The sequence below is a fragment of the Aegilops tauschii genome, chromosome 3 (genome assembly GCF_002575655.3).
Source record: "Aegilops tauschii subsp. strangulata cultivar AL8/78 chromosome 3, Aet v6.0, whole genome shotgun sequence".
Taxonomy (NCBI): Eukaryota; Viridiplantae; Streptophyta; class Magnoliopsida; order Poales; family Poaceae; genus Aegilops; species Aegilops tauschii.
Window position 1 is genome coordinate 421,078,373 of NC_053037.3, and position 23,275 is coordinate 421,101,647.

Below are 23,275 nucleotides of genomic sequence, written 5' to 3' on the forward strand. Positions count from 1 at the left end.
GAGGTGACATGTAGTCGACATTCACATAACACCACTAGAGGAAAGACAACATACATCTCATCAAAATATCGAACGAATACCAAATTCACATGATTACTTATAACAAGACTTCTCCCATATCCTCAGGAACAAAAATAACTACTCACAAAGCATGTTCATGTTCATGATCGGAGGGGTAATAAATATCATGAAGGATCTGAACATATGATCTTCCACCAAATAAACCAACTAGCATCAACTACGAAGAGTAATCAACACTACTAGCAACCCACAGGTACCAATCTGAGGTTTTGATGCAAAGATTGAATACAAGAGATGAACTAGGGTTTGAGAGGAGATGGTGCTGGTGAAGATGTTGATGAAGATTGGTCCTCCCACGATGAGAGGATCGTTGGTGATGACGATGGCTTCGATTTCCCCCTCCTGGAGGGAAGTTTCCCCGGCAGAATCGCTCCGCCGGAGCCCTAGATTGCTTCTGCCCAGGTTCCGCCCCGAGACGGCGGCGTTTCGTCCCGAAAGTCTTCTTATGATTTTTTTTCTAGGTCAAAACCCTTCATATAGCAAAAGATGTACACCGGGGGATGGCCAGGGGGCCTACAAGCTCAAGGGGCGCGCCGCCAGGCTTGTGGCCACCTGGTGGGTCCCCTTCTGATCTTTCTTCGCCCAATATTTTTTATATATTCCAAAACATTTCTCCGTAAAGTTTCAGGACATTTGAAGTTGTGCAGAATAGGTATCTCAGATTTGCTCATTTTCGGTCCAGAATTCCAGCTGTCGGCATTCTCCTTCTTCATGTAAATCTTGTAAAATAAGAGAGAAAAGGCATAATAATTGTATCTTAAAGTATAATAACAGCCCGTAATGCAATAAATATCAACATAAAAGCATGATGCAAAATGGACGTATCACCCTCGGCAACGGGGAGGTTGAGCTAGCGGAGCGCCGACGAGCAGTGGAGGGAGCCTTGACGAGCTCCTCCATCCTTCCCAAGCAGCATGCCCTTCTCGGCACTGCTCTGAATCAGTTTTGGTCCGCCGAGGCTGGTGTCATGGAGGTGTTCCGCGACCTAGCTAAAGGCTTCGAGGTATGTTTAATATGCAATTTGTGTTTGCTTACGGTTTACACGCCAAGTACTCTTAAGTATACCCAGTAGCCCTCTCGGAGGATGTAAAGACATCGTCCAAGGACCTCACGAAAATGCTTTGCTTCTAAAAAATTGCATTACCTAGCTAGCTGCTACCTCCTGCTCCTCACATCCGCCCCGACGCTCCTCGTCCTGCTCCACGGTGGCACCATCACCGGCAAGACGCGTGCGCTCCTCCTCTGATGCGGCACCTCCGTCCCAACCCGCGCCTCGTATGCGAAGGACCCAATTACAATATTTTTTTTGCTTGTAGGGGGCTTTATGCTATTTTGCATGGACATGAAAAGATTTATGCGGGATTTGTTCTGCCGACACACATGTCATCCCGTAAAAACGTTTTATAGTATCCTCTAAAACGATTTTACAGGGCGAAGATTTACGGGATCTGCTAGAGATGCTCTTAGCTATCTGCTCGACGAGGCCGCATTGAGTACATTGCGAAGGCAATAGTGGGACTCTTTTTGATGATCACAAAGATAATTTATTGAAGGGGAGCTGCTAGAGTACGTTTTTTTGGTTCAAATCTTCTATCACAGAAAATTTATTGGGGAGAACAGAGCTGCCGGAGATGCTCTTATTACTATTCTCATTATCAAAAGAACAACATTAGTTTCTCTCACAAAAGACACGAGAGGTTATTTCAGGATGCAGGAGCAAACAAATTTCTAAGTTTCTAGAAGCTAAGTTCCATACGACCAAAATTTAGCCAAAATTTTGGAGGAAAATATTCTACTTAGTCTATCAAAATTGTAGCAAAGAATCAGTCTGCCATGTATTTTTTGCTAACACTTCCACCTTTTATTGGTTCCGGATCTCGCAAAACTCTCGGCAATCTGCTACACTCCACACGGAATTGTCGACACCTGAGAGCAACGTGTGAACAGAGAACAGTTAGCACATCACTACAAGAAAAGGTAGCGTGGAAGCTGCAAATAAAACAGCAAGAAAACATGCTGTGCTATGCTACTATTAATACATGAAAGATATAACATGAAAACTTTGTACTTTAACATTGGCTGAACTGAGAAAATAAGGTAAGTTTTCTCCTACCCATCCTTTTATTGGAGCAGTGACTAACTAACCCCCTCTTTACATGTGTGATGACTGTGTAGGTTCCAAAGGTGCTTCAAAGAACACTGATCTTTTTATAAATGCTTATAGCAAAATGTAATCATTACCAAGAACTACATCCAAAACTGATCCGTATATGGGGTACAAACAAATTCAACATGTAACAGGCTAAAATGATAACTGAGAAGGGAGCCATACCTTATTTGAAGTCGGAAAAGAAAACACATTTATCTTTTCAGAGTAGCTTGGATCAAATCTAGAAAATTTGAAATCGACACCTAGCATATTAGATGATTGAGATCTATAATAGGGGAGCAAAAAGTTCTTAAAATATCTGTAAGAATGATTACCTGGAACACTGAAGGAGCATTGTTGCTGCCTTCCGAATGCTCAGATAAAAATAAGAGTCACATTTCAGTATTTTTCAAATGGAGATCCATCGAATTCTCTTTGGGTAATAATGTCATAGGTAAATATTTGACTGGTGGAATATTCCTCAGTCGCCAGAAGAAACTACTTCAGCAGAAGAAACGCCCGATGGCTTGAAGATATCACTCTCTCTGACTACTCTGTTGAAGTCAAGCTTGAAGGAACGTGCGCTATATGTCTTGTTAAGCAAACTTATCGGGATCCTCAGAGTTTGCTTTCGCCTGCTTTTCCCCTTTACAAATATCCTAAAGCTACCCTCATCTTCATTCTTCATGTTGCCCCCCAGTTTCGTTCCACCAATATCAAATATGCTGTCTCCTGGCGTGTGAGGATTAAGTGCAGCATTAACAGCATCCTTCAACCCTTTATCATGTTCCTCTCCCAAAATATTATTGCGGATCAAATTACCACTGTCTACCTCCACAGGGACCTCCATTTCCTCCTTTACTGCAACCATATTGTTGTCCAGTGAAGGTCCTATACTAACAACAGCTGCATCAGATAGGACGTGTGAATCTGCTATTGACTGAGAAATAGTGTCGGCAACATGTGGGCTGGGGGTGTAAGCGACTGGATGATTGTTTGACCATGCTGGTCCAGGCACAAACTCAGATGCAGCTGGGCTCATATAAGGTTGCCATCCATAATGGTTAGGGCGAAATATAGTAGTGTTCATGGGAAATGTGCTGCTTGGAACCATCTGCGATTGACTATATGGTGGATAAATAAATGGCACAGGATGCAAGAGATTAGGAGACCGAGGAGCGGGCGGGTACAAATGATGTGGGGATGTGCACAGAGGAGGACCGTTTGGCACCATATTTGAATGTCCAGGATGCATGGAGATATTCATAGGCCAAGGGCCGACGCTTGGAACGGCACCTGGTGGTGGGAGACCGACACTTACAGCAATTGGGCTAAGGATAGCTGGAGGAGACGGATTGAATGGAGGTGCAGCAGCAGATAGCTTCTTATTAGATATCTCTCTTATATCAATATTACTTAGAAGCAAGTCAGGCTTTGACTTCTCACTTTCAACACCTCCAACGCCTTCCTGCATATTTATTGTATGCTCTGAGACTGTAATAGGTTCACTATTAGTAGGTAGAGATTCTTCAAGAAATTGTATGCCAGATTTTCCACTCTTTTCAGCTTCTGTGGGTACTGTCGAATCTGAGAACTCAGTGGCAGCACCAAAATTGTCACTACTTGTTGGTTCTTGATCTTTGTTATTGAATAAGGTCGTGTCTGTTTTACTATCTGCAGGGCCAATGCCAGGAGGTTTCTCATTATCTGCTGTTATCTTATCTGGTAAACTATCTTTCTCGGTGTTGTCAATATCATGTTCCCTATGTGACTCTTCTCTTTTTTCTGAATGCTGCATTTCTGCTGGCACAATGTTTACCTCTTTGGAATTATTGGTACTTGAGGACACGGACCTCTGGTCCACTTGAACTGCATCTACCAAGGAATCCTTCATTTCTTGTGCGATAATTTGACCAAGTGATGGTTGCAGTACATCATCTCTAGGTTTTTGTATTTGAGTCTTGGCTATTGTACCTGGACGTGCCAATGCAACATCTTTGTATGATGGTGGGTTTCCAGTACTTTCAACCCAAGGTCCATGTGGCTCACTTCCTTTCAGATCTGCTGAACGATTGTGTACATGTGAATAAACTATTTGGGATTCTTCTTTACCACTCATCTGCTCTGTGATCCTAGAAGTATCTTGCACTTCCGTGGATGCTGTCCCTGGCTTAACCCGGTAGGTCATAGCCTTGTATGTCTTACGACCAAACCTGGCACTTGATGTCTGAACTTTCATATGCTGCTGAGGATCTGTGTATGCTGCAGGTACGACAGTTCTCTTCTTTAAGAAGTAATAACGGTTATTTGAATAGGAATTCCTTGGCTTATATTGGGAAGCATCTGTTGGAGCATGATTTTCAGGGTCATATCTTCTGATGGCAGTACGGTAATGCTTTATCTGTTTACCTAAAACTGCCGCTGATTTAGGTCTTTGAACAGGCTGCCAGCCATCATCCTGTTCTAGTATTTCATCTTCAAAAACTTCCTCAGGTGCACTGATGTTCACCTCAGATCTCTCTACCAGCTGTTCAGAAGGTGGTGAAGCCTCCAAGGCTAAAGGACTCTCTTTAACCTCAGTTTCAGGAATATCCATGATATTAGCACTATCATCTTGCAACGGCTCATTAATTTGTTTTTCCTCGTCTTTGATTGCAATAGCAGAATCTCTTGGAGATATATCAGGACTTGCTACGTTTGAATTCTCACTCGAATGTGATAAAACCTGACAGGATGAGTATACAATGAATAAATTCGAAAGTGCCATGTACAGTATTGCTAAAATACCAAAGGTCAAGTTACTCCAGTGGTAACATGAATGTTTTCACAGAAGGAAAATGTAGTGTAACTTTAAGCATCATGAAAAAAAGGAAACCAGGTTCATTGAGTTCCAGGTACACAGGATGGGCCGAATTGTGTGGTTTGAACACTGTCTGAATTGGTAGAACTGAAACTGTATAGACAAAGTAATCATCGAAATTACCTGACCAGATTATCTAACATACACACTTACACATTAGCGATATCAAATACAGTACTTGATTGGATAGGTTAGTATTAACCATAGATATTCAGTGAGCAGCTATCATGATAAGAGCTCCTTAGGGACAGAAATCATACTCGAACACTACAGAATAAATATGAGCCACCGGCACAGGCTCAATCCATGAAAGATACAAAAATTGGTTGCCCAATTAAGGAGAGTTTAATAGACTCTGGGGTAGAAAAACTATTTCTTCATAGAACTATGTAAACAGAAATATACTATTTTGCTGCCGGTTAGCAATATTAACAAGAACTGACTTTGTAGTGAACAATTGTAAGTCTCCCTTTTTCTCTTTGAGACACTGACCAATTGCATTGTGAGTTTAATTATTCATTTAACACTACTACACCATGGTAACCATTTCACGGCTCTGATTTCTGTCTTAATTAACCTTGTTCCTTAATGATGGCATAATCCAAAGTAAAAGTTAGCAACTAACCTTTATGCTTGAGTACCTCCTCTTGCCTGATTCAGAATCTCTTCCTTTGTTTTCTTTGTTGGGATTGATGTAATCAAGAAGATCAGATACACTGCAAGTGCAAACAAATACAGTCAATACAGCATCTGTATAGTCCAAAAAATGCACAGCATCTTAAATATCTATGATAACTGATACCAGCTTATGTGCTGTGCACTAGCTAGCACAACACAACAGAAGTTTCTCTAAGGATTAACTGTGATTTCATTGGCAGAACTAAATCGCACCTTAGGTGTCCTTTACTAGCTATTGATGCATCAGGTTTTCGAGTTCCATTGCGGGCAGCTTCTTGTTGCTCAATTACTTTCGATTCAAAGTATTCAAGCCAGGCTGCAGCATCCTGTAATGTGGAAGGCAACAATATTAAGGATGTCATTGTAAATAAATGAAAGGGGAACGATTCTCTTCATATAGCTAAGATAATAGTTCAAGTGGGAAAATAATCGAGGTACTTCTGTTACTAACTACTACCTCCGTTCCTAAATATATGTCGTATTTGAACTGCCACAACGGCATATATTTAGGAACGGAAGTAGTAGATGTCATTTGGGCATTGACTTGCTTTCGAATGCACAACTAGTATTACAGAAGTACTTTGATGGAAAATCTACTAATTATTTTCGTATTTAAAATAAAATACATTAGTTTATATTAGTGCTCAAAGTTAATTCTTTTATATAAAATGTATTCTAAAATGATATTCATTGGTAACAGAGGGGCTAGGTTTTCAGCATTTCAATAATATCACTTAGTAGAAGTAAACCTGAGTCCGAAGATCATCTGGTCCAAGCTTTGCACGAAGGATTTGCAAGGTTGTCTGCTCATGCTGAACACTCAACGAATAAGCTTCCATCAACGAGAGAGCAATGGCGATAGCATGGTAGCTTGCAGCAGTCTACATACAACAGAAGAATATGTCACTTGAACCTAATAGTTAATTATGGAAATGATTAAAAAAAAGAACTTCTTTCTGGGTCTGAAATGCATCGGGGCACAAAGCTTTTGCGTTTTCTTGAGTTGGGGCACATGTGAGCCAGCGCAGACACCCTGCAACGCTTCCTCAACTCGCTCCTCCGCACGCACGTCGCTGGTGCGTCCAGACACCGCCACCCCTGCAACCGCGCTCGGTCACCAGGGACGAGACTCTGCATCGCACGTGTTCGCGCGACAACCGAGGCCAGCCCCTCACCCAGTGCAGCAGTCGCCACCCCCGCCGCCGTGCTAGGTGGCTAGAGACGCGGCTGGTGAGACTGGTGCTGGTCACGCGCAGGGCCAGAAAGGTCTTCCCCCGCCAGCCCCCACGGCGAACCGGAGCACGAAGAGGACGTGGCTTCCACGACGCGAGGTGGCGCCGACTGCTCAGCTGGTCACGTCACTGGCGCTGCCGCCTCTGGCAGTCCGGCTTCATTCCGCTCTTCGCATTCGGACTTGGTGGTAGCGGCGCGTGACGTCTCGCCAGGACAGTCACATGCTCGTCATGCCCATGGCTGTGGCGGCTCACCCGGTTGCTGCAGGCGGCGAGTGGCCGACCCATTCCCATTCTTACAAATCCGCCCCAAATTTGGGTCGGATTTGCATCCACACTGACAGTAGACGGATCCGCTCTGGCCCCACGCGCCAGTGACCCAACTACCAGAGAGCCGGTCCTTTTTAATGCAAATGTGTCGGGGGGAGGGGAGTATCAACCCTCGCCACTGCCCATCGCCGACGCAAATGTCGTGGAAGTGGATCCCCGGGAAGCACGACCACGAGGTCGGCTCTTCCTCGAGGCGGCGCCGCTGCGGGAACACGTCTACGTCACCGTCGACCAGTGCCAGCGCTACTGGGACGAGGCCATCCCCGTGCCATGGCCCGACGTCCACCTGCCGAATGGGTGGCATCTGAACTCGGAGAGGGTTCCAGTGCCGGCCGTTCCGGCCTCGGGACGCGCGTGGTTAAGGAGATTTGCCGCCGTCGGGCTCAGCTCCCAATGACCTCCGCCACGAACCGGCGTTTGCCGAGGACTTGCTGCACTGGGACACATGGTTCTATTACGAGCATGACGCACAACGCCAGTTGTTCTTCGACGCTCTAGCGCCCCATGCTCCAGCACGTCCGCATCATGCGCGTGTTCGAGCGCACGAGCCGCCGCGCGGCCCGTAGTGAAGGAGGGGACGAGGCCTTCAAGAAGGTCCTCGAGGACTCCCCAGCTCGACAAGCTCGCCGAGTGGTCTGGCCTGCCACTAGCGCTGCTGGCCGAATCGGCTGTCGCGCCCGCGGCAGAACAGCAGGAGCCGTGGCCACTGGCGTCGCTTGTGGGCACTCGTGGGGGTGGACGACCATAGTGCCTTGCTCGCTTGAGTGGCTGGAGCCGGAGCAGCAGGAGGTGCCAACCACGCCACCGCGCACGCCGGCGTCCGTGGCCATTGCACCAAGAGCATGGCCATATCCATGGCCGGTTCCGGTGTACATCGACCTAGTCGACGAGGACAAGGGTGACGACCAGTAAAGTAGATCTAGGTTAATAATCAAACCGAATGCTTCTCATAGTGATCCTGATGTAACTTCTTGGTTATGCAAGTATCCAACTAACTTGAAGCTCCATGCATGTACCAAACCGAATGCTCGTCATCGTGATTCTGCAATTTTCTTTTTGAGATTAGAACCATGGATGTGCACGCCACTATGTATGCACATAAAATGTGTGGCGCACAAGAGGGGACGAGCTTATGAGCTCACATCTATAATTGTGTAGGCTGGGAAAATCTCCAGCCACAAGGAGCACAAGCAAGTGTTTTCCCAAGAGGCACATTTATGTGAGGACCAAGGCAAGCAAGAAAGACCCGAAATCTGATGCGCGGAATCATACTCCCATGTTGTTGATGGATTTTTGTCTTGTCCCAGTGGTACTAGAATGAGTATGTGGATATGTAGTCGCGGGAACGTCACGTCAAGCTACCGGAGGATCTATAACACAAAAGGGGACACACAATATACCGAGGTTCAGCCCCCTAAGTTGGGTAAAAGCCCTACTTCCTGCCTTGGTCTTTTTTCTTATATGTGCGGATAATATAGGGGATCGTTTACAATATCACAGGGTACTCGACGAGTTGGGGTAACTCGACGAGATATGCTAGGTCTCAAATGGGAAGCATCGGAATCTCTACGTGGTGTAAAGGCTCTAGGCTAAGCGAAAACCGGATCCCTACTAGTATGTCCCTGTTGCCCTTATATAGCACCGGTATGCCGGTCCCCATGTCACCCCTTATATAGCACTGGTATGTCGGTCGCCATGTCAGTGCGTCAGGCATGTAGGTGGTAGGAATCCAGATTAGTATTCATATCCAAAACGTTCAGCCTTCCCTACGTATTGTAAGTTTCCTCCTTGGTCGGTGGTGCCTCTCTTGGTCTCCATGGCCCATATCTGGGCCTAGAGGGGTCCAATGATATGGTCTTGGCAACGCCTGGCCTTCAATAATTTGACTCATCATCGAGACATGTCTCCTGGAACTGACTAACAATTTGCTGATGATTTTTTGGCATTCACCACAACTTGTTAAGTCATTGAAGGTATCAACTTAAGATTTTCTGATTATTGTTTAAGTCAACAAGTGAGATTTGTAAAGAGGCACGAAATGAACATCTTTCATATTTAACAATTATCTCACTAACAAAAGCATGCCATTTGCCAGAAGAATTTTTAAAAAAATTCCTTAATGTTGAGAAAGAAAATTACCTGGATATGATCAGGCCCAAGTAATCTCTGGTTGCATTTTAAAGCTTTGTGCAAGTACCTAAGAGCTACATGCACATTGCCCAAGCCTTCCTCCATCATGGCTACATTAATATATGTTGCAGCTGTGTTTGGATGAGATGGCCCGCATGTAAGATGTAGAAGATATAATGCACGCTTGACGTACCTAATTTGCACCAAAGGTTAATTCTTTGTGTACACTGCAGCAATGAGTCTAAATCACTAGGATTGTGCACTGCAAGGAGTATCAAAAGGATAGCAGGTATAGCACCCTGTTGTTTATTCAGACCCTTAGGTTTTCACATAATGCAATAGCTTTGATATCCATGAAATAATCTTCAAGACAAGCTCATACACAGGTAAATAAACAATTATTGAATCTTCAGCCTTTAAAGATATACGAGCTTAAGGGAATTTGATCCATCCTCAAGAAGAGATTTACATGACAGCAATTAATAATTTAATAATTTGAGGCTGGAAGCAAATACCATACCATTTTTACCCTCTGCAATCTTGCCGAAGAATAAAAAAGATACTCCCTCCATTCACTATTATAAAATGTTCTAACTTTTTTCTGATTAGGATGTATATAGACACATTTTAGTGTATTCATTCACTCATTTCAGCCCGTTTGTCCATATTGAAATATCCAAAACATCTTATATTTGTGAACGGAGGGAGTACTACATATGCTTGTGGTTAAGCTAAAACATTAGGGAAACATATCACCACCTAAGGATTCACTTAGTATTTATGAGTTTGTAACATCTGCCAGCATTAGTTTGATGGTTATATGTTGACGGTATTCATGCTAGGGTCTAGTTATTTCAACTGTTGTAATTAACATTGATGGAGTGAGAGCTGAGAGATAGCACCTCAGACACAAAACTAAAATACAAAGAAATCGGACACTCAAGACGACTAAGCAACTAGTTCCTGCTCACTCTTAGCATTACTTTCATAAGACAAGATAAGTTTTGTAACCCAAATGATAAAGCATAGAGAGAGAACCAAATATGCACATTTGACATAATAATTTTGTGAAAAAAATAGTTTTAACGCGAGAAGATAGTAAAATATATTCTTGGCAGCAATAGCAAGACTATTTTATTTGGCAAACTTCATCAACTTGACATAGCACTTTAGTAGATATAAAATACCCTAAAGGAGGTCTCCTACTCTTTCAGATATATGCTACTTCTCTTCAAGTTACAGCTGGAGTGACTATTTTGCTCAGCCCTTGTGAAACTGTAGATTTTCTGCATGGAATAAAAAAGGTAGTATTTCATAAACTGAACTTACTTCAGAGCCAGTTCTGTGTGTTGTAAACGATAGTAGAAAACAGCAAGGTCTCCGTAACTCTTCATCGTATCAGGGTGATCAAGCCCAAGTTCCCTCTCGTTGATGTCTAGGGCCTTTTGCTGATATATTGTAGCCTGCAAATTTTTAGGTACATATTATACCGTGCCTATAGATAATTAAATGCTAGGATAGAAAAGTAGATCATGAGTTTGAAATAACTATCAAGCATTTTATGAGGCACCACAAACACACCGACATCCAAAGCATCAGTTCAGCTGCCTCCAGTGTTCTAAGTAACTAAACAGAAGGCATTAAAGCCCTAAAACAGGCCAAGATCAAGTTTCACTGATCTGATATGATAATGTACACTTGGGGTTTGTTCATTGTAACAAGCCGCCGAGCCTTACTAGGTAATTTTATATGGCATACGCAGAAAGTATTTGACAAAGGAGCCATTAGGGAAAATTAGATTATTTCTCATAATATGACATACAAGATACATGCATATTACATTTAAGCTGTTTAACTATCAATTGTCATTTTTAATTACATTGGCATCATGGGTAAGAAGATTAATGGTGACAGCATCATACGGGAATGGGAGGTAGAAGTGCAGAAAATTATTGAATCGTTATCGTTTACACAATTTCCATGAAGGTAATTTCATTATACATGCAGGACAAAAGATTAAAAGATTCCTATTTTGTAATTTAAAACACATGTATATGTGTCTATAACTGCAGATAGTAAAACTGTTTGGAAACAATACAGATCATTTATTTGCCTGCTCCAACGAACAACGGAAACCCATTAGTCACAGGTGAGTGTTAAGCGGTTGTGTGCTGGATTGGATAAATATTCCTGTCATATTGTATCTGAGATATCTCCAGTGCTGGGAGGGCATTTTGTGTCCATAACTCCATTGTACCGCCTATGTTTTCCTTGTTACTTGTAAAAATGCTCTTTGGGTGTCTTTTCTCAAAAACAAAATAGAACACTTGCTAGCACATTTCAACTTCACTAGTTATTAATATGCAGAAAAACTTTAGATCTGCTGATGTTGAAATGTGCAAAACACTGATAGTTGTAGTGATGAAATGCACAGAACACTGGTATAATGAACTTGGTAGATATAATGAAATGAAATGTGCAGAACACTGATAGAAAAACTTTAGATCTGCTGATCCTCCTAAAAATACAAGAAAATCTCAGTTTTATCAGAATTTGTTCTGTATCTTCCCTGCATATTCCTTCAGTGTTATAGTTAGTCTAACCCAATAACACTTCTTCCGCTCACATTGTAACTGAAGTATGCTTAGCAAAGAATGCTAAAAGTATATATTATTTCTAAGTTTAAACAAATATATACATAAAGAAAGTGCAATGGCGTAAGTCTTTATATCATCTCATGTTCAATAATCCTCACTTAACTAAACAGTGCTATCACTTCCATTGTCTTCAAAACATGCATAACAATTATTATAGACTATGTGCTGTGCAGCTGAATAACCATCTACCTGATTAAAATCACCAGTGTGGTACAAAACAACAGCTAGAAGGCTATAAGCTCCAGCCGTCATTCGATGATAGGGACCACACACCATTATGAGCTTGGCAAGGGCCTGCATTCATACATAGAATAATGTATGAGTCCCCAAGATATGACAGCTAGGGAATTGCCAAAAAGAAATGCACAAGATTTTACAAGGTACCTTGGTTCCATAATTAACAGCATCTTCAAGCTTACCCTTGTCAAGAGCTGTTTTAGAGGATTCTAGAAGTTGCCTTCCATCTGCAGATGAGCACGCAACTTGCTGCATTTTTGAAAAAACACGTCAGTTGTGTTTATGTGCCACTCATTATATCTACCAAGTTCTCAAAACACTGATAGTCATATGTGATGAACAAGCCATGACAGCACAATGTGATTTTTGTATGATAAAAACAATTGACTGAGAAAAATACTTTTACCTTATGTACGGGCACAAGGCTAATAATGTCCTGTTTGCAAAACGGGAAAGCAGAATCCATGACAAAATCTCGCGGTGCCAATTCAATGCCCACCTAAAAGCAACCTTTAATCTCAATAAAATGCACCGGGTGTGAGAAATGTTAAAAATATTAAAACATGTTTACCTTATGGCATAGTCCTCTCAATATAGCGTATTTCCTCACATCATCATAATGTTGCCCTGTGAGCTCATACTGGTATCGCTTTTTCAAGAAGGCAACAAGCCATCTCCACACCAGGGGATGCACAGCAGGAGAACTTCCAGAAAATTCCGATTCAGGAACACCAAGAAGTAAGTTCAGCACTGCAGCTATTGTTAATGCTAATTGTCTCATGTCTGAAGTAGCTGCAATAACAGATTGGACAATATGCTTGAATGCTCTCACTATCATTTCATGCACACAAAGGGACTGTACGTGTGAGAGCTTCTCTGAAAGTTTGACCTACATAGGGTATTCTTAGATTAGCACATATCAAGCACTAAAGAAGAAATGGCATCCATCATGTTCAAATGAAAAAATTGTTACAAACTTACAACTCGTCCTAGGGAGCGCATCTGTAGGCCCCTGGTATGCATGAAATCTGTCAATGTCCTACCATCAACAGGTGAAAGTTCCAAAGAACCAAAATCGGCAACCTAAATAATTTCTTGGTTAGCTATTATGCCTCTTGACTAAAAAGGATAAGCATGTGGGAACTTATTCATGTTTCATATAATGATGCATACCAGCTTAGGAAGCGCAACTTCATCATAGAACTTCAGAGCCATCTCAATCAACTCAGATGGTGACTGCGGAGCACAAGAGATTAGGCTATGAACTTTATGCACGATTAGTAGCTACGGATGACCGCTTGGTAAGCAAGCGTGCTAAAATAATACCAAGTGTGTTTCATACACTTAACTTTATTTGTAGAATTCAGAAGTGGATCCGACAAAATCAAAAAAGGTGAAAAAACTTGCATATCTGATGTTGTTTGAAACTACTAAATGCTGGTGTAAAAAACACTCGGCCACAGGCTAGCACCAGTGAAATTTTAATTTAGAAGAACAAGCGTCCTCACCCTGCCGAAGCGAGGCTTCGAACATGTGTAGGTTGGTTAACAGGGAAAGCATGCCCCCCTAGCAAACCGCACTATTATTTATCAACCCCTAGTGCGCCTGAGGTAGGCTACACAACTTGGAGGTTGCTAGTAGGGTAAGAACACATTTCATGAACCTCTCCACGGCATACCTTGATATCCCCAATATTAGCAAACAAAATATCACATGAACTGTAATGCTGACAGTTATATATGAATTGTATATGATTGCCAAAGATTAGTAATTGCAGTGGGAAGGAAACTCTATTTTAAATAGGACATTTATTTTCTGAAACTAAATGCTGAAATGAGGAGGGTATGAGTTGGATATGCAGAACACCAGAGGGCAGATGTGAAATCATCATTGCTATGAAAATTAATGAATTTCTACCTTCTGGTGGAGTCCTGTTTCTGAATCTTTCAACCTTGTAAAGGCGGAATCCAGTAATACATCCTTCAGCAAGAATTCATTCTCAGAGGTGATGCAGTCTCCTTGAAGCGGTTCAACAGATGATGGCTTGACTTTCTGGCTTTCCCCAGAGCTTGTTGTATCAGTCAAACTTTTGTTCCCTGATGAGGATCCCTTGCCAGAAGCATCAACTGCATTCTTCGGATGCTTAAGAGCTTTGAGAGGCTTCCCAAGCCCTTCAATCTTTGTCTCTTTCACATCTTTGTTTACCGTTTTCTTCTTTTCCTTCCCATCACCTTGTTTTTTGTCTTTGTCAGATTTTTTCAGATCTTGCAAGTGCTGAACCCAACACGCACCAAGTTCCCATCTCATAAATGATTGTTTATCAGTCTCCTCTTCCTCAAGATTTTGAAGACTTTCCTTCAACAAGTTCTCAGCATAAGTTTGTGCTGCAGTTAGTTCTTCCTGCCTATGACTTTGTGTTGGTAACTTCTTTTCTCCAGTTGCATTGGCTTCATTTAGGAGCATCCTCAAACTAAAAACAATAAATATATATAATAATGAAAAAATGGGATAAGCAGCATAAACTTCGTGGATAACTAGAAAAACAACACAAAGCATTGCTACCAACCTGTTAATGTTCAATGCATGAGCACCCCCTTCAGGTTGATCCGTGATATCAGCAGGCTTAAAAGAAGTCACAATAGTTTTCTCGTAATTGTTAACCTTTGCTACAGCAACATATCCACAGTATCTAATATTCACGATGCCCAAACTGTCAACATCCTGCAAATTAGAGAGAAAATTAAGAAAAGACACTCTTTTACCTGAATATGAGAAAGATCACCTTGATTTTGAACTTATACATGTGCAGCAGTGTTTTCATCTGCAGTTATTCCTTTCAAAAGGTTTCTCTCTGCAAGATGCTTAGAGTCCATTCCTGTGGCTCGGCTTCCATCTATCTTAGTGTCCAGCTTGCAGCTTGCATCTGAAGAATCTCTTGTGACAGTGATGCTAAAATTTCCCACCGTCTCAGAATGCAAGACCTCATCTATCTTGATTGATGTTGATACATCTGTACTCTCCATTACATGCCGGATGGCTGCAATACTTCTAAAGATGGCAACATCTACGAATAGGCTGTGCAGTAGGAATGCTCTCCTGTCACGAATTTCCCTCTCCTCAGCAGTTTTGCAAGGCATGGATGTGAGATACATGAACTCATCTGCCCATGGCAACATGTCACTTTTGCCATCCCTTCCCCAACCACCTCCATTGCCTCCCCAAGTTTCATCCTCAGCAGGAAGGGGAGGAAATATTGATGGTGACTGGGCAGCAATCGGAGGAACAAGCCATGTATTTGCACGATAACCATAAGGAAAATTTCCGAACTGCAACATACAAGCAGATATAGTTAGATCATGATGCAGCATTAGATAGGAAAACTGTTGTCTGATGGCGCATGGAACAGCTGGTTTACAAAAACATGATTCATTATCAAGCTGCACGTAAATATTTAATAATCAAGCGCAACATACAGAGGAGCACCAAATGGAAGATACTGAATATGAACATCAGCATAACTGTAGAAGGTAGATATTTCTAGAAGACAACCCAAATTATTGTCTGCTACTTAAAGTGCATTAAAATATGTTCCACTCCTTTTCAGATGAATCATTATGCCCAAGCACACAATAATACAAACACAAAGTCACGGTCTTGTGAAAAGTTTCCATTGAATTTAGAAAAAGATAGGTACAGCAAAACACCCAAAAAGGGGTAACAACATACCTTGTTTCGTTCCAAAAATGCCTTCATAAGATCCTCGTATGCCTAATATATATGGAAACACCACAAAGGGTTAAATTCATATAACAAGGTCACAGAAAAGAATTAGAGATACGAAAAATGAGACCACACAGTTGTTTACAGAAATACTTAAATGGTGCTATAAAATTGTTGGCAATTAAGAACCACAAGTAGTTTCTAGAATAGGAATTTGACACTGTGCCACTGTACAGTTTTGGCAAATTCCATTTTCAAAAACTACAACAATGCACTGGCATGCTCAAGTATCAAATTATCAGTACGTAGTTTCAATCTAAACAAGTGAAATTGTGAGTTAAGTAGTCCTCCCATACCCGCCAGAAAATACAGCAATGCAGATAGTTATTTTCAGCAGTATAAACTTGAAAGGTGAAGGACTCGGTGCTGCTGCCAAAATAGACTTTGCCAATTCAAATATCTTGCAGCTGAGGGAAGTTAGGAATTTTATCCTAATTATGCTTCATCTTCTCTCAGTTATTACTGTACAAAAACATACACACAACACAAATGTTCACACGCATATATACATTAAAATAGATTCAAAATCAAGCTGTTATTTACTACATTCGTCTCTAAAGCATATATCAGTTCATTGGTCCAGAAGTGGCTACAGCTTTAAGTGGGATATTTAATAACAAAGGTAATACAATAATGAATGCAAGATTATTAGACAACAATTTATATTACCCTAACATAAAAGCTATAACCAGAATGTGAGATAAACGAACATTATCGAATGCTCTGCTGAGATGCCTCAATAGGTCGACAAGATTGTGGCACAAAACACGCTGTTTCCCAAAACTAAAGAACCCCTTTCTCCGAGCTTCAACAATGACAAATTTCCCATTACAAAGCTTTGCCTGAAATACAGCCAACAGTTCTCCAATTAGGACACATGTGATGTACTTAGCAGGGATCTTAGCGCAAAAGTGCTGTCAAAGATACAACTATTATCCATTATTACCTCAAGGAAGAAGAGATGGTCATCAGACGGTTGCTCCTCCTGTCGAGGTTGAGTCACTCGCTTTATAACTGATCGAAAGAGTTAAAATAACTCAGCAAACGGAAGAATTTGCCTCGCCAGAGAAATGTTCAGCTCTACAAAGTTCAAGCTGATATCTCATGCTTAGCATTCAAAGTAATGAGGAAAGTGTTAAATTGCATGAACTACCATCTCAAGGACAAACCATGGTGAAGCCAACAGCAAAGATATATGGACAAATAGGTCAAGGCAGAGGTTCCAAATATAAACTGAGGCTGCAAAAATTTCCCAAGTCATATTGTTTGATTCAGGACCCTGTTAGTTCCATTTCAAATGTTGGCAGTACTACAGCACCTTAATGTTCTTTTGTTGCGAATAAGTTTAGTAAAACAATTAGCATCGGGCATCCCATTCTGATCTGGCGTCCCCATGGGCCCCACGCACCGCTCATGTGGTCCCTAAGCGTCTAAGTCTTATCTCTGCACGAGTTTGCCGCCACTCATTCCTCTTCGGCGAGGACCGCGACCGCATCATTCTGTTCCCCCTCTCTTTTTCCCCAGCGCCTCAACCTCCGCTGCTGCAACCTCAGACCACCGCACTGCCAGGCTGCGCCGTTGCTGCTACAAACCCCTCAGATCACTGCGCACCCAGACTGCTACTGCTGTTGCTATCGCTACTGTAAGGCGGTGCTACGACGGTGATCACAAGGTGCTGTGATGCTGACCACCGGGTGATGCGACGGTGACAACCATGTTGCGGTCAGCGGCGACCGCTGCTACAAGCGCGCGGAATGGTGCTGCTACGGCGACGGCTCCTGCTGCGAGCCAGGGCCACACTATTGCAACGGCGACGACCGGGTGCTGTGAGCGGCGACGGACACTACTAAGAGCATCCAGGCGTGGTGCTATGACCGTGACGTCAACTGCTGCGAGTCGGACAGCCTATGCTACAACGGCGACGGCAACCGCTGCGAGCCGGACGCCCAATGCTGCGACCGGCACGCTCTGCAGCAAGCACTGACGGGGGATGCTGCAATGACAGCGGGGCGGTGACGCCCGCTGCTACGAGCGCCGGCTAGGGATGCTGCGATGACGGCAGGGCTGGCGAGAGCGAGCCGGCTGGCGCTGCTGCTGGCTGTGCTGCATACATGGAGTGCGATGCTGTGAGCCGGCAACGGCGAGACTCTTGCGGGCGTGGGTGGGGCGTTGCGAGCGAGGGGAGTGGGGGTAGGCTCCGTGCGCCCATGTAAGCGTGAGATGTGGGCACCGTCTCTTCCACATGGGCACCGTCTCTTCCCCGTGGAGCATTGGCCATAAGTTTACGGTTCGAGTCAGTAGTCATGAAACTGAAGAGTGAAACAGAGAGATCAACTACAGGGTTTTGGTGAGGCTGTGAGAGAGGTTCTACTTACAGTGGAGGGGCGGTGAGAGGTTAGCAAGAGAGAAGAACTCGTAGAACGCTCCAAGGCGGGGGCATGCACCGCTCATCTCCGCTTCCAGCTCCGCCGAGACCGCGTCCTCCTTGGCCGCCGCTGCATCAGCATCCTTTGCAGCTGATTCCTTCGGCAGGGGCGGCGGTGAGCCCGTGCGGCGCCCGCCCGAGGAGGCCGCTGCTGCGGGCTTGGAGCTGGAGTTGGAGGGCTCCTTGGTGGCATCAGCATCCTTGGGGGATGGAGGAGGCGGAGGAGGTGGCGGAGAGCCGAAGGAGGCGGTGCACGCAACGATGTCCAGCAGCCGCCGTATGTGCACCAACGCGCTATCCTCGTCATACTCCCCTGCATTGTGAATTTTTAGAGTTTAAGATGTAGGGTTTATGTATGGTTTATCTCTAGACACTATAGAAGAGAATTTAATAGTAACTCTAAGATATATGGAAATCGAAGACAAAATGATGCAAATGAAGGTGCAGTCAGGTGTATAGGTGCGCAATGGTACAATTTACAAAGCACACGTCTACAAACAATGGGTTTAACCAATCTAAGGGCATCTCTAATCCAACCCCAAAAGTTAACTTCAAAAACCCGCTCTTAAAACCTAACTACCAAAAAATCCTGTGTTTTTGGTTGTTGCATTCAAATCTAACTCCAATAAAGAATGCATTAAAATTAAAGTTGTATAACATAAATTTAGCCATCATCTATGTTAAAAACATCTACTGTTTGCTAACTATTATAGCAAACAACCCTACAAATAATAAAATTTACTCTGGCACGTGGCTAGGGTTTTGGGGACCGAATTGTGTGGCAGCAGTGGAAGCCAAAATGTTGGAAGGGGAGGGTTGTTTTTTGGGTTAGCCAAAAGGCTTCTGGGAGTTATGCGCGTTTTGGGAATGGATTAGATGAACTTAAGTAAAAAAGGTTTGGGGGAATCAGAAACTTATTTGGGTTCGATTAAAGATGCCTTGAGAAAATAAATCCTTATTTTGCAGACATAAGATGTACCTTCTACCAGGGTGAGAGTATATGGCTTCAGTGTCGCAATATCGGCGCCATCCTTCAAGTGACCATCACGAGTCTGCCGACAAATGAAATAATATAACAGGATTGAATTGCTGTTCGCTGCGGTAATATAGTATGGAGAGAAAAAGAAACGTTATAAATACCTCATGCAAGAGGGAGTAGTTTGTGATTGCACAGGTGGCGGTGTTGACGCAGAGCAGCCTCCTTACATCAATGATCCTGTCCGTGGAAATTCCCTGCACCAAGCAAAGAAGGAATATTTGTTGCTGAAATCATGCATCAAGGAAAACAAACAGTGCAGAAGAAGTGAGGTAGCAAGAAGCTAAACCTTGAGAATGACATCGGACTGATCCGGGAGGTTGACAGTGATATCAATGGCCACAGGGAGCACTGGTAATTCATCAAAGAAATTTGCAAATGATCAGCTCAAGCAAGCAACTATCTACTCCGACTATTGCAAGCAAAAGCCAATCAAGGTGTCATGGCAACAATACCTTTCTCATCTTTCTTCTTTTTCTCACCCTTGGCCTTGCCACGCTTGCTCTTGGGCGCCATGGGCGCGCCAAACGGTGAGCAAGCTCAGCACAAGATGCCCACCTAGACCAAACAGTAAAAAATAAAATTAAGTTGGAGTAACAACCACTACCTAGACATGTGGCATACGTTAGAAGGAACAGAGTAGAAGAGAGTGATGGTGGTTGCACAAGTAGGGCTAGAAAACTGAAGTTAGGACAAAACAGGGAGCTGTCCTTGATATGTGTATAACTGTATATATACACACTACATAGACGTGAAAGAGACACAGTTACACACCACGACACAGGATTGACCAGAAAAAGATGTACCAAAGGTGAGAATGAAGTGCAAGCAACAATGGTTGCGTTAACGCCATAACATCAATTCAAGTCGACACTATTTTTACCTCTTGTGATTCCAAAATGAGATAATTGCGCGTAATGATATATAGATGGTACAACTAACCGAAATCCAAAAGAAAATCATCAAACTCTACGAAGGGATAAGTATAAGGTATATTAGCAGAACCAACGGACGAAGTTACATCTAGTCCATTGAAGAAGAAAAATCGCTTCAACATAAATCTGCGCAAATGATGGATAGAAAGAACGCAACTACAGAAGGGTGCACAAACAGTAGGGGACTGAAATTCAAACCATGCCTGCAAGTGCAACGATGGACATAGAAACAGACTCAAGAAGTCAAGATGCTAGTTTACCATGACATGGGCAGACATGCTCAAAATTGTGGATTCCGCATAATTAATTCACAATAAGACAAAGATGCTTTGGAAATTGGAAATATACACGACCGTAGCAAGGATATCCAATTTCAAATGCACACAATAGGAACAATTTAAGAGGGCATGGCTGAGAAGCAGTGTTTGCTGTTCCATGCTCACACTGCACAACGAGGGAGGCAAGAACAATGTTATGCGCATAAGCATGCATATAACCAGGGATACCGATTAAGCGCACACTAAAATGAAAATTGCCAAGAAAAGGCCACACGCAAAGAAGACATAGAAACCAAATAATAGCAGCTCCAACAATTTACCAATGGCCTGGCGCTCAGCTGCTCTTGACAGTATACCGGCAAGGATGAACTGACGGCCACAGGAAGCAAAGAAGGTCAATTTCCCAAGCAATCAGCTAAGGTAAGGAGAGAGGCAGCTGGGCTGAGGTAGGTGCACTGTCTACAAGCTAGGCATTACTGGGATGGAGGTGCAGGAGCAGAAGGGGCAGCAGTAGTGAGCAGAGGAGCCTAAGAGAGGGAGGGAAAGATAACGAAAGGGGTTGTGGGCGGGGTTGATAAGGGTGGAATGGTGGAGATTTAAGATAGGGTCCTCATTGGCCCGGTCCGGTTCTCCTTCCTCTCTTTTTTTGCTGAAATGAAATGCCGGTCCGGTTCGCTGGAAATCGTCGTACGGTGGGCCAGTGACGGAGCCGCGCGTTACCGTTTTGTCGCCGTCTCATCATCAGAGATCGTGCTCCGTGGTTCAGGACATGGAGGAAAAATTTCTTCGGCGGCGGGCCAGATTCGCGGGAGAGGATGGCGGAGGACGGGATGGAGTTCCCCGCCCGACGGAGAACCGAACCCCTCTCTCTCTCTCTCTCCGCCGTCGGCATCCAGGCCGTCGCCGCGCTGCCCGGCGAGCTCGTCTGCCGCATGCCAGGTTCGGCCGCCACGCCCGAGCTCGGCCTCGTTCCTCTCCGTGCTCTGCCAGCTAGCTCCTCTCCGGCATCGAGCTCCTCTGGCCTCCTCCTATGCCCGTGCCCCCGTTTCGCGCCGCCATCTCCAACCCCACGCGATGCAGAAAAACGGGATCGAGAGAGCAGACCAGAGGGAAAGAAGAGAGGAGAAGGGCACCACCTCGACGCCGGCCCGTGCTCACGCCGCGCACGAGCTTTTCCTCGCGCCACCAGCCAGCCATCATCCTGCTGCCGAGGACGAGGCCGACCGTACGCGATGCGCTCAGGAAGACAAAGGAAGACATGGGATGGATTTGGAAAATTACCGCAACGGGGAAATATCATGTGCTACCGAAAATGTGAACATGGTTCTACCCGCGCCACGCGAATAGTAAATCTGCGCGTTCACCGTCACGATGTTTTTGCAAATAGACCTTGTGCTTTTAGGTAATCGAACCTGCAATCCTCGTGTTAAGTAAATCCGAACCAGTACGTGTGAGATCAAAGAAAAAAACAGCGACCCGCACTATCCTGCCTCCCCCGATCCCATCTCCACTTCCAGCGCGCCTGTAACGTGCCTGATCTAGATCTACCAGCAGGAGAAGGAAGAGGGGAAAGGGGGCAGGTAAGGATGCCAGAGGAGGAAGAACAGCTTCGCTCCAATATTAGTTTTACAGATAATTCTCGATGCCTTCTCACGCCGGTGGTTGGTTCCTTTATACATCAGGCCACCACACACGCGTCCAACACCACTCACGCTCCTTTCTCCTCTGGTAGGCTCTGACCGCTGGGTCCGGCCAGCGGTGTCTCAGGGCCCCGCATGTCAGTCGTGACATTGCCCCCCCTCCCCCTTGGAACGCGACTTGTCCCCAAGTCGTGGAGCAGCCTGGAAAGCGTTGTTGTAGAGTCATATGATTTTCCCAAGTTGCCAGGGACAATGGCAGAGCGCCCCATTACACCAACACTCTCTGCTCCGGCACACCTTGCACTTGGACGTTCTTGCTGTCCAGAATCGCCATCGGTTGATGCTCCGCCTGCAAAATGTGGTTAGCCGGAGGAATTTGGGTACTTACAGGGAATTGAACACCAATTGCCCGTTTCAGTTGCGAAACATGCACCACTGGGTACGGTCCATAGTAACGGAATGCCAGCTTCTGGTATGGCCGTTGCGCAATCGATGTTTGAATGAAAGGCTGGAGCTTGAGGAAGACCAGGTCCCCCACTTCGAACTCCCTATCGGTCCTATGCTTGTCAGCCTGCCTCTTCATGCGGTCCTGAGCATGTTTTAGTTGTTGTTGCAGATGTTGTAGCATGATTTCTCTTTCATGCAACCACGTGGCCAAGTCTGGAACCGAGCTCTCCTCCACTTGATCCACGCCGAACTCACGAGGTAATTGCCCATAAATCACTTCAAACGGTGTATGCCCGAGGGAGGAATGGAACGATGTGTTATACCAGTATTCCGCGAGGAAGAGCCACTTACTCCAATTCCCCGGACAAGAATGCACAGAG

At 44.2% G+C, this 23,275-nt stretch overlaps 1 protein-coding gene across 3 annotated transcripts; it reads right to left on the reverse strand.

Annotated features, from left to right (window-relative positions):
• Nucleotides 1-1,684: 1,684 nt before the first annotated feature.
• On the reverse strand, nt 1,685-21,409 carry LOC109780192 (protein REDUCED CHLOROPLAST COVERAGE 1). Of its 3 annotated transcripts, none has more exons than XM_020338773.4 (26): nt 21,129-21,409; nt 20,051-20,153; nt 19,885-19,946; nt 19,700-19,792; nt 19,539-19,611; nt 18,510-18,872; nt 17,081-17,148; nt 16,845-16,976; nt 16,081-16,122; nt 15,156-15,680; nt 14,921-15,075; nt 14,272-14,824; nt 13,528-13,590; nt 13,336-13,437; nt 12,926-13,243; nt 12,761-12,853; nt 12,502-12,603; nt 12,307-12,411; nt 10,790-10,923; nt 9,470-9,653; nt 6,518-6,649; nt 5,982-6,094; nt 5,716-5,806; nt 2,566-4,955; nt 2,414-2,471; nt 1,685-2,007 (listed from the first exon to the last, which is right to left on the reverse strand). In XM_020338773.4, the coding sequence occupies exons 2-24, from the start codon at nt 20,109-20,111 to the stop codon at nt 2,712-2,714; spliced, it is 5,808 nt and encodes a 1,935-aa protein (XP_020194362.1). In that variant the 5' UTR covers nt 20,112-20,153; nt 21,129-21,409; the 3' UTR covers nt 1,685-2,007; nt 2,414-2,471; nt 2,566-2,711. The 3 variants fall into 3 exon arrangements, with proteins under 3 accessions (XP_020194362.1, XP_020194363.1, XP_045090860.1); XM_020338774.4 differs by having other exon boundaries at nt 2,414-2,493; XM_045234925.2 differs by lacking the exons at nt 16,845-16,976; nt 17,081-17,148; nt 18,510-18,872; ... (3 more) ...; nt 20,051-20,153; nt 21,129-21,409 and adding an exon at nt 16,431-16,596.
• Nucleotides 21,410-23,275: the final 1,866 nt, after the last annotated feature.